At 37.2% G+C, this 11545-nt stretch overlaps 1 protein-coding gene across 1 annotated transcript in view; it reads left to right on the top strand.

Annotated features, from left to right (window-relative positions):
• DLG2 (discs large MAGUK scaffold protein 2) overlaps nucleotides 1-11545 on the top strand; it is a 1122948-nt gene that overhangs the window by 469611 nt on the left and 641792 nt on the right. Inside the window, exon 9 of the mRNA XM_042781713.1 lies at nucleotides 8848-9003. Coding sequence (XP_042637647.1) covers nucleotides 8848-9003 — 156 coding nt within the window. The remainder of the gene's footprint in view (nucleotides 1-8847; nucleotides 9004-11545) is intronic.

The raw sequence follows: 11545 nt of genomic DNA, 5'->3' as shown, positions 1-11545 counted from the left end.
CCTCGGAAGGAAGGTTGGGCAATCCTACTTCCGTAGTGATACTGCCTCGGAAACCCAAGGAGGGGTCGCTATGAGTCGGGGCCGACTTGACGGCACATAACAACAACAACAACAACAAACCATTTAGCAACAAAACTGGATGGAGGTTCACTCTGCTACTCTCTAATTAGGGTACACAACTACAACTACCCTCGTCATGTTTGGATCTTTCTCTTAGGCTACCAGCTTAAAAAAAATTTTTTTTCTATTCTTTTATTCATATTTCATAGGATAATCTAATTGTTTTAGTCCGTTTTTTGAGCTACATGTCACAGTTGTGAGGTCAGTCCGATGGTCCAATCAGCTTTGCCTAGGGGGAAAATTGAGTTAGGGTGGTGTCACCGGACCAAATGGGGAGGAGCAATTGTAGGCAGGGTTATTTCTTTAGCAGTCCCCCAACCCATCAACAATTTGGGTTAACAATTGAAAATGCCAGGGAAGCAGAACAAATAGCAAGTGCTAATGGAGTTGAGAAGAAAAAGAGATCAAGGAGGGCCAGAGTTTGCTAATTATATGCTATAAGAGCCTGTAATTATAAACCCATAGATATGCAAATAAATGCTGATGGCTCAGCAGATGGGACTACAAAGCCATTTATCTATGGCCCCTGATAAATGGACAGCAAGATAAATGATCTGTTTATAAATTCATTTGGAGAGTACACACTAATGTCTCTAACTACTTCCCCTAACCTACCCCACTTCTGGGACATCCACAGGATAAAGACAGCCAGTAGCTACCTAGGATTAGATTTCCATATTCATTATCTTCTGACCTAGAAGATTTTGAAGATTTATAATAGGATAAACAGACTTTTTCAGTTGGGCTGGCTGGTTCACACTTTCCAAAGTCATTTCCCCATGGCACTATTTTACTGACTAAATAGAAGTGATGGCCACATCTGTTTCTGCCACTCAGATCCCAGTGACAGCTCATAAATTGGCCTTTCTTATTTCCTGACAGGGAGGTCGCAGAGAATGTAACTGCAGGGAAGTTACTAAGAATGAGGACTGACTGCCTGTGTTAGACCTTCTGGTCCTCAGGGTGGAGAAGTCTTTGAGTGGCAGCATGCTCCTGGGTAACGCTCACAGGATTTGTGGGCAGACATTACAATAGCCAGGCCCACACATGCGTGGCCCTCTGAGGGCCAATGAACTGCACTTACCAAGTACTTCAAGCTCATCAGTTCCTAACTGGCAGTGTTAGGTTTCTAGTCCCTTTGTATAATGTGTCAGAATTAATGATGACCTAAAAAGTTAAGCCTCATTAGGAGATTCAGAATAATTTTTGTCTTCTTTGATGGAACCAGAGGTCTTTTTTATTATTATTTTATTTCTCTTACTGAAGAACAGCTAAAAAAAAAAAAAGTACCTATTTAAAGAAACATGTGTCAAGTACCTACTGTGTACTATTCCCTATGTTCAGATGATTCTTGTGTAGTATTGACTGTTTTTTGAACTGTGGCCTATATACATAATCCATTACAGAATCACGTTGTTATTATGTGCCGTGGAGTCGGACCCGACTCATAGCAACCCCTCCTTGGGTTTCCGAGGCAGTATCACTATGGAAGTAGATTGCCCCATCTTCCTTCCAAGGAGTGGAGTGGCTGATGGATTTGAACCACCAGCCTTCTGGCTAGCAGTCAAGTGCCTTAGGCACTATAATGCCAGTAGACATGAATCTTCCAATGTGAACTCCAATTTCACACCACTTGAAAGGATATTCTCACGATGTGTTTAATTGTTTTCAAGAGGAGTTTGTCAATATTACAAGAAGACTTTATCAAGTTTTTTCAATGTTTTGCTTTTTTTTTTTTTTTATCTGTTTATCTCCCTGAAATATCAAATGTCCTTGAAATCATGAAAAGAGACTTTGGATTTGATATGCCTGTCTACGCAATAGCCAGTACCTGTACAAAATAATAAATTAGTGATGAGTGAAGGTCTGATTTTTAAAAATCTACAGTATTAGTAGCTGTATCTTTGCATTGACAAGATTTTGGATTGTTGTTAGACTTTGAATGATGAATGATTGAGCTTAGTCAAGTAATCAAACCACAATGAAAGAAGTCCACCTTCTAAAAATCCAAGGTACTTAAGCTTTCTCCAAATAGCAAATCTATTAAACATGTAATTCATGAAATAATATTACTTCCATAAGATGGTTTTATGTAGATAAAAGTTTCAAAAGTTCAACACTGGGCCTGCTACAATGCCCCATTTTCCTTCTCTTGAATTATTGTCGTGTTCAGAGAGTAAAATGATTTCCCTTAATTCAGTTGAGTACTACTATATAAATAGGATTTATTTTTGGAGATATGTATTAGGTAGCTTTGATTCTGAAAATTTACCTCAAACTATGGTGCCACTAAGGTAAAAGGACAGAGAAAATTGGTAACATCATTTTCTTGGTCTGTCAAGTCAACATCACACTGAGAAAATTCAATCAGCCCTTCTAGCCAGAAAGTACAAAGCTGCTGAAATGGAATCATCAGAAAAATATTTTATGACCTAAAAGAAGTCATTGACTCCTTTCTTCTTGGGTTTTGTTCTAGAAGTTTAGATCAGCTTCCATTATATACTTATGTTTTTTTGGTAACAAAGACACCTGCAGACCTAGGCATCTAAATTATATAGTGCGAGAATAGCATTGTTTGTATTTTTCGAAGTATACCAAAACAAAAAAATGTATGTATGTATGCAGGTGGTATTAAATGGACTCATGATGTAATTAAATGCATTTGCACCTTATAGTAGGCCAGGCCCTGCCTACAATTATTTGTTTGTGTTAGATTTATAATCTTATATTTTTGTGGGAATGCATCTATTAATATTGCATCCTGTTTATTTAACAGGTTTAAAAAAAGAGAGAGGAGATGAGCTTAAATGAGATAGAAGTTCATTGTGGGTGTTTTTTTTTTTTTTTTTTGCCACGTTAAAAAAAAATCAGAGACAGGTAATTGAGAGGTGAAACTATGTCTCCACATATCATCAGTGACCATGTTTGACTTTTATGCTCCACTATCCATATTATTCACTTCCAAACTTGAGGTTGCTTCATGGTCCAAGATGACGACAGAGGCTCTCTGATCATCACATCTGGGTTCCAAGTCAGCAGCAGGAGAAAGTAGGAGAGAGCATAATTACAATAAAAACCAAAAACCAAACTCACTGCCCTTGAGTTGGATCAGATGCATAGTAACCCCTCCTTGGGTTTCGAGGCAATATCACTACAGAAGTAGATTGCCCAATCTTCCTTCTGAGGAGTGGCTTTATGGTTAGCAGTCAAATGCCTTAGGCACTACACCACCTGAGCTCCCAAAACTGCAATAATCCTGGCTATATCTGCTTCCCTTTAAGTAGCCATCCCAGGAGTCCTACAGAAGCCTTCTTCTTAAACTACTCAGCTGAACTTATTCATAGGGATATATCTAACTGCAAAGGAGACTTGAAAATGACATCTTTATTACAAGTAAAATGAGGAGTAGAAAATTGGGTTTCTATTCATAAGAAAGAAGGAGTAAAAAAAAGGATGCTTGGGAGGCAATCCAACTGTCTCTGCCAAAAGGGATATATCTCAGGAAGAGTAGAAAATTCAAAACAGTATCAGATGATCTTATGAAAATCTAGTCAGAATAATTCTCATAAAGTTCATAATACTATTTCATTTCTTTGTTAATATTTATACAGCCTATTATACTGAGAGGTACCCTGGTAGAACAACAGCTAGGTGCTTGGCTGCTAACCTTAACATCAGTGGTTCAAACACACCAGTTTCTCCATGGAGAATGATGTGACAGCCTGCTTCTGAAAAGATTTACAGCCTTCAAAATCCTATGGGACAGTTCTACTCCTCCCTATAGGGTCACTGTGAGTCAGGATCAACTTAATGGCAACGGATTTGGGTTTTGGGTTGTTTATTAATATTGAGCCCTTTCCAAGCTTATTTTTTGTGTAGAAACACATTTTAGGTACAGACACAACTTTGATCTCTCAGAGCCAACTCTCTCTCATTATGCGTCTTTCTGTCTCTAAAATTAAGAGAAATATATATATATATATCTTCATAAAGTTGAGTATATAAACAATGCAAAACACAGATAAATAAAAAATTATGAACAGCTCTTTCAATATGACTATTTTTCATCTTTTTATTGTTATAAAATACAGATAACACAACATTTGCCAATTCAACATTTTTCACATGTATAATTCAAATAGACCAATTACATTAATCATGTTGTGCAGCTATCACCAGTATCCATTGCCAAGTTTTCTATCACTATCAACAGAAACTGATTTCCTCCTGCCCCTGGTAACCACTGGTAAACTCTGATCTCTGTGCATTTGCCTATGTTAGATATTTCATATTGTGTGATCATACACTATTTGTGCTTTTGTTATTGACTTATTACACTCAGCAAAATGTTTTCAAAGTTCATCCATGTTGTGGCATGTGTCAGCACTTCTTTTTTATGGGAGAATAGCATTGCATTGTATGTGTAGAACATAATTTTTTTTTAATCCATTCATCTATTGATGGGCATTTGGGTTGTTTCCACCTTTTTGCTATTGTGAATGGTTCCAAAATAAACACTGGTGTACATGTGTCTGTGTCTCTGCTTTCAGATCTCATGGGTGTATACCTTAGAGTGGAATTGCTGGGTTATATGGTAGAGCTATGTTTAACTTCTAGAGAAAGTACCAAACTATTTTCCCTAATCAAAAAAAAAAAAAAAAAACTCACTGCCATCAAGTCTGATCTGACTCATATCGATCCTGATCTGACTCATATCGACCCCTCCTTGGGTTTCCGAGGCACTATCACTACAGAAGTAGATTGCCCCACCTTCCTTCTGAAGAGTGACTGGTGCCAGCCTTCTGATTAGCAGCCAAATGCCTAGGCACTATGCCACCAGAGCTCCCTAATAGCTGTACCATTTTGCATTCTCACCAATATTAAATGAGATTTCCAATTTCTCCACATCCTTGCCAAAATTTGTATTTTCCATTTTTTGTTTATTTTTTATCCCAGCAGGTGAAGTGGTATCTCACTTCAGAAATTTAAGAAACCTGAAATTCTTTCTGTAAAATTTACTTTAGTAGCCACTGTATTGTTGTTGTGGTGGTTTTGATTTGCATCACCCTAATAGGCTAATGATTGTGAGCATTTTTTTATGTGACTGTTAGCCATTTGTATATCTTCTGTGGTGAAATACCTCTTCAGGTCTTTGTCCACTTTTTGTTTGAATTTTTTGTCTTTTTGTTATTAAGTCGTAGGTGTTCTTATATTCTAAATAGCAGACACTTATCTAGTATATGGGCCCCAAATTTTCTCCTATTCTATAGGCTATCTTTTCCCTTTGATGATAAAGTCTTTTGATGTGCATAAGCTTTTCATGGTGATGATACCCTATTTATATATTTTGCTTTTGTTGCTTGTGTTTTCCTTGTCATATTTAAGACCAATATGACCATTTTTTTTCTTTTTAATGTATTTCAGAAGCTAACCAATGTGTTTTTCTTTTTATATCACGTTACACAAACTAAATTATTAAAACTGATTTTTAAAAACTTTTTTCAGGAATAATTTTTCCTTTAAATTTTTTTTTTTTTAAAGAATTATTGTTTATCATTATCAATGGCATGTGTGTATAGTTGATGAGATATCCTGGGTAGTAGAAACAGTTAATGCACTCAGCTGCTAACCAAAGATTGGAAGGCCACACCCACTTGGAGGTGCCTTGGAAGAAAGGCCTGACTGACTGCTTCCAAAAACGAAAATCATTCATTGAAAACATTACGGAGCACAGTTCTGCTCTGACACACATGGAGTTGCTATGAGTTAGTGTCAATTCAGTAGCAACCGGTACTGGTATAAGTGATGAACAGAAATTTTAAAACTCATGAAGATTTTCTGAAAATGGGGCACTGGTTTAATTGAGAGTACATATCAGCTTTCCTAATTTTTTTTTAAATGCCTATCTCATTTAAGAAACCTGAAATTCTTTCTGTAAAATTTACTTTAGTAGCCACTGTATTGTTGTTGTTGTTGTTAAGTGCCGTAGAGTCGTTTCCGACTCATAGCGACCCCATGCACAGCAGAACGAAACACTGCCCGATCCCGCACCAGCCCCACAATCCCTGCTATACTTGAGCCCATCATGGCAGCCACCGTATCAGTCCATCTCACTGAAGGCCTCCCCCTCTTTCGTCGACCCTCCACGCTACCAAGCATGACATCCTTCTCCAGGGAATGGTCCCTTCTTACAACATGACCAAAATAGGTGAGACGAAGTCTGGCCATTCTTGCTTCCAAGGAGCATTCTGGCTGCACTTCCTCCAGGACAGATCTGTTAGTTCTTTTAGCAGTCCATGGTACTTTCCGCATTCTCCGCCAGCACCACAACTCAAAAGCATCAACTCTGCTTTGGTCTTCCTTATTCATTGTCCAGCTCTCACATGCATACCAGGTGATTGGAAATATAATGGCTTGTGTCAGGTGCACCTTAGTCCTCAATGAGATATCCTTGCTCCTCAGCACTTGAAACAGTTCCTTCGCAGTTGACTTTCCCAATGCTACACGTCGTCTAATGTCCTGACTGCTGCTTCCGTTGGCATCGATTGTAGAACCAAGCAACGTGAATTCTTTGACCACCTCAATCTTCTCTCCATTTATTGTGATGCTGCTCATTGGTCCAGTTGTGAGGATTTTTGTTTTCTTTATGTTGAGATGTAATCCATACTGCAGACTGTATTCTTCAACCTTCATCAGTAGGTGCCTTAAGTCATCCTCACTTTCAGCAAGCAAAGTTGTATCGTCTGCATATCTCAGGTTGTTAATGATTCTTCCTCCAATCCTGATACCACGTTTTTCTTCATATAGTCCAGCTTCTCGGATTATTTGCTCAGCATATGGATTGAATAAGTGTGGAGACAGGATACAACCCTGATGCACTCCCTTCTTGATTTTAAACCATGTAGTGTCCCCTTGTTCTGTTCTAATGACAGCCTCCTGGTCAAGGTACAGATTCCTCATGAGTACAATCAAGTGCTCGGGAATTCCCATTCTTCTCAATGTTGTCCATAATTTGTCATGATCCACACAATCAAATGCCTTTGCATAGTCAATAAAACACAAGTAAACATCTTTCTGGTATTCCCTGCCTTGAGCCAAGATCCATCTGACAACAGCTATGATATCCCTTGTTCCACGTCATCTTCTGTATTAGAACAAATCAATTCAATTACATTCTGGAGAACAAAATAGACCTTTGTATTCCTCCTCACCACCTGTATTGCATTGTATAAAATAAACAGATCAAGGCATCTCTTTCAGTATAAAAGAAAGTGTTATGTTAGGGGATAGTCCAGTTCTCTAGACTGTGTGTCTAAGACATGATGGCCCATAGTAACACTGAAAATTAGATGAAATTTCCATTTAATGCTCTGCTTATCCTCTTTTACTGCCTGCTTTCCTTCCTCTATCACTTCAGGAAACATTTATTGAGCACTTATTACATATATGTTAGGCCTTACATTGGGGGCTAGAGGTTCAAAAAGAAATTAGACATGGACTATACCCTCACTGGGTTTACCACCTACACTGCCTATATCTCCTATGGAACTACTTGCTGCTCCTGGTGTCTCTTAGTCTCATAGAGATGAGGTCAGCCACACATAGACATGGCCCCATGGCCAATGCCCTATTTTCTGAGCTGCTCCTTACCTTTCCAACCAAACTTACCCTTCCTGGATCATGCCCAGTCTACCAGATGATTCTTGAATTTGAATTCAAATTTTTCAATTCTTACATTGAAGGGAAGATAGTAGTAGCAGTTGCAAACCAGATTTTTGAGATTTTTTTTTTTTTTTAACAACCAAGGACTTTTTAGCATATAGATCTTCGAAGAAAACTTATATGTGAATTTTATCTGATCATGTGATGCTTGTAAGTAACAGCTATAGTAAAGTTGCTATTTTAGATAATGTATCAATATTCTTTGATAAATTTGTTTAATAGAAATTTTAATAAATTATGATTTCCTCTTCATAAAAAAAAGAAAAAAAACTCCTAGAGATAAATTCTTGATGGGCTATCTATATGTAAATATATGGACGAATCACACAGATCATGTAACTTATAGGTTCTTAGATAAAATCAGCCTTTTCCCGACCCAAAAAATAATTGAATAAATATGTGAGAAGCTGCACCATTTATTCACTTATATATGCATTTAACAAATATTTATGGAATGACTACTATATGCTGGGCTTTAAGTGTTTAACAAAATAAATATAGTTTCTGCCCTCATGAAATTTATTGTATAATGAAAGTGTAAGATAATATTAAACAAAAACAAAAATGTCATTTCATACTGAGAAAACTATTATGAACAGGCTGCTGGCAAAAATAGCAAAGTCCTGGCTAAGGTGATTAAGGAAGATTTCTGTGAAGTTAACATTTAAGAACTAATGACACTAAAGTTTAGGAAAGAGTCATGTCATGTCAGAGTATCTCAAAATTTTGCATTTCAGACTAGATTACCCAAATAGGAATGGCATTTGTAGGATGATCATGACAATATTGATGTCGTACAGATTGTAGTCATTCCGTATGTCAACCAAAGTCCTAATTTCTAACCAGACATCCTGCTTTCTAAAAAGACTCTTAATCTTAACTCAGGCCTAATAAAACTTATGGCATCATTCTGGGTTTTCACTTTTGCATATGGTGAAATATTACAGTTGCATAGTTGTGTGTGTGCTAACCACACCTATCTTTCTCTTCCTCTTGTATCACCAGGCCTCCGGAACCTGTTTACAGCACTGTGAACAAACTGTGTGATAAGCCTGCTTCTCCCAGGCACTATTCCCCTGTTGAGTGTGACAAAAGCTTCCTTCTCTCAGCTCCCTACCCCCACTACCACCTAGGCCTGCTCCCTGACTCTGAGATGACCAGGTACTGCATGTGCTTCCTCACTTCATCTTTTCAAATTGCATGTGCTTCCACAAAGATGAATGGGTAGAATCCGCCTCTGCTAACTTCTCTTTCACTTGACATCCTCCTCAAGATGGAGAGAATTTCTGTTCCTTTCACCTCCTTTGGGAGAAATTAAGAACATAGCCTCCCTGTATTTTTTCTGTTGTGATCACAGTGCACTCAGATATGGTTGCACAGTGCTCTGAATATTTTTGGTTCCCATGCATTTTAATAAGATATTAATTCCATTTTTCTAGAAGAATTAATTTTGGAATATAATTAGCACTATTTTCCTCATATAGAAGGGTAAAAGAGAAAATGTTTGGAATAGTATTTAATAAACACTTACCATCCTTCCACCCTGTTGGAGATTCTGATGCATGTCTCCCTAAAACCTTACCAATAAGCAGATGATAGATGATACCTTCTGTGTATACTCACAAGATAAGTTTCTTAGAAGTAAGCACCATTATGTTATCACCATTTGATAAATGAAACAGCTGACTTCTAGAGGTATTAAGCAACTTGTCTAAAAACCACAGACTAATTGGCTCAAATTAACCATAAAGAACAAAATCTTAACCTTTTCACTAGGTTATTATGCTAGATATTAACATATATTCTCTTCCTTAATTACTCCCATTTTATATAAGAAAAATGGGGCTCAGAGAGGTTAAGGTTTTGTCTTCAGCATGACATTGGCAGTTAATGTGGAGTCCAGATTTGAGCTTAGAACATGGTGAGTCTTTCTACAACAACTTTGTAAACAAACCATTGTAAAGGTTGGACATCATTCTGCATTAATATTCTCAAGCATGTGTATCATAAATAATAAAACCCTATCTTCACATAATAGTAGAGTCAGAGAGAAAAGTAAGAAAAATAGAATGTAGTGTTTCATAGGGTAGTTCCAATTCAGCCTACATTGAGAGATCACAGTTATCATGTCTCAACCTATAATGGGGTGCTTATATAGTTATGCTTTTACACTTAACATTTACAATTAGTCTGTGGTTTTAGACAATACATATCCCCATAGTATTGTTGGGTCTTAGAAAAAAATTTAGAAAGATACAAAATGAAAATGGGTCTTCTTAGAGCATCTTATCTGTTTTTGGATATTCCTAAAGGATGCATTTGTAGGCCAATTACTAGACTGTGTAGGGGAAGTAAGTAACAAAATTTAAATAATATTTAACACTTCTGGAAATAAATGAGAAAACATATTTTCAGTTATCAGCTGGGGCACTTTCACTAATCTGCAATAATTAAAACCTAATAATATTTCAGAATGCTTTTCAAATATTAAATCATTTTATAATTTTTAACGAATCACAAAATCTATCTCTTGGTACAATGAACTCTATACAGTTTTGAAGCTAAGAGGGCAGCGTCACTGTAGCCATAGGAAGTGAGAAGATGCACACACCTACAATGAGAACTTTCTACTAATTATGCATCTGAGCTCTGGTGGTGTAATATCTAAGGCATTTGTCTGATAACCAGAAGGCTGTCAGTTCAAACCCACCAGCCATTCCTCAGAAGAAAGATTGGGCAATCTACTTCCATAGAGATACCACCTCAGAAACCCAAGGAGGGGTCACTGTGAGTCGGATCCAACTCGACGGCAGTGAGTTTGGTTTGTTTTTTGTTTTTTTTTTTTGGTATAGCCAGCTGCAAAAGGGCAGCTTTCCTCTGCATCAGGCATTTTGTTAAGCACATTTTATGAATTATTTCTTTTAACCCTCATACCCAAAAACCAAACCAAACTCATTGCCACTGAGTAGATTATGACTTATAGCGACCCTATTAGAGTAGAACTGCCCCATAGTATTTCCAAAGCCATGATGGAAGCAAACTGCCACATTTTTCTCCCTCAGAGTGACTAGCGGGTTTGAACCACCAATCTTCAGGTTAGCATCCCAGTGTTTAATCACTATGCCACTACAGCTCCTTTTAACCCACATAAACACCTCAAAAGTAGATATTATCATTATCCTTGTGATTACAAATGAGGAAATCAAGGCTTGAGAAGTAACATTATCGGTCCAAAATCATTGCTAATAAGTGGCAAAGCTGGGATTCAAACCCAGGGGACCATTTGCACCTGGCAGACCATTTGCACCTACAACATAGGCATGATAGCAGACAAATTTGTTTGCCGGAAAAAATCACCACTCATTTTTCTTCCTTTTGTTCACTCTCTTCTCTATTTTTATTCTGCCTACTCATCTCCATTCCTCTGGCTCGTTGTCATCGATTTTTTTTAACCCATACTGTTTATGATGAGCACAAGCTACATTGACTTCTTTCCACCTTCCTAGAGATTCTGATGTGTTCCTTCCTAAAACTTTACCAATAAGCAAATATTAGATGATATCTCTTGTGTATAACCACCAAATAAGGTAGTTTTGAGTTTACTTTTTATACTCTATATTTTTCATACCATAGTTTTGTTTTTCAAATCAAAAATTACATTATAATATTGAACATCTCTTTTTCAAATTACATACCCTCAGCA

The sequence above is a fragment of the Orycteropus afer genome, unplaced genomic scaffold, assembly GCF_000298275.1.
Source record: "Orycteropus afer afer isolate SDZICR_OR568_19922 unplaced genomic scaffold, OryAfe1.0 scaffold00154, whole genome shotgun sequence".
Lineage (NCBI taxonomy): Eukaryota > Metazoa > Chordata > Mammalia > Tubulidentata > Orycteropodidae > Orycteropus > Orycteropus afer.
Note: the sequence above shows the minus strand (reverse complement) of the source record. Positions and strands in the feature narration are given on the sequence as shown.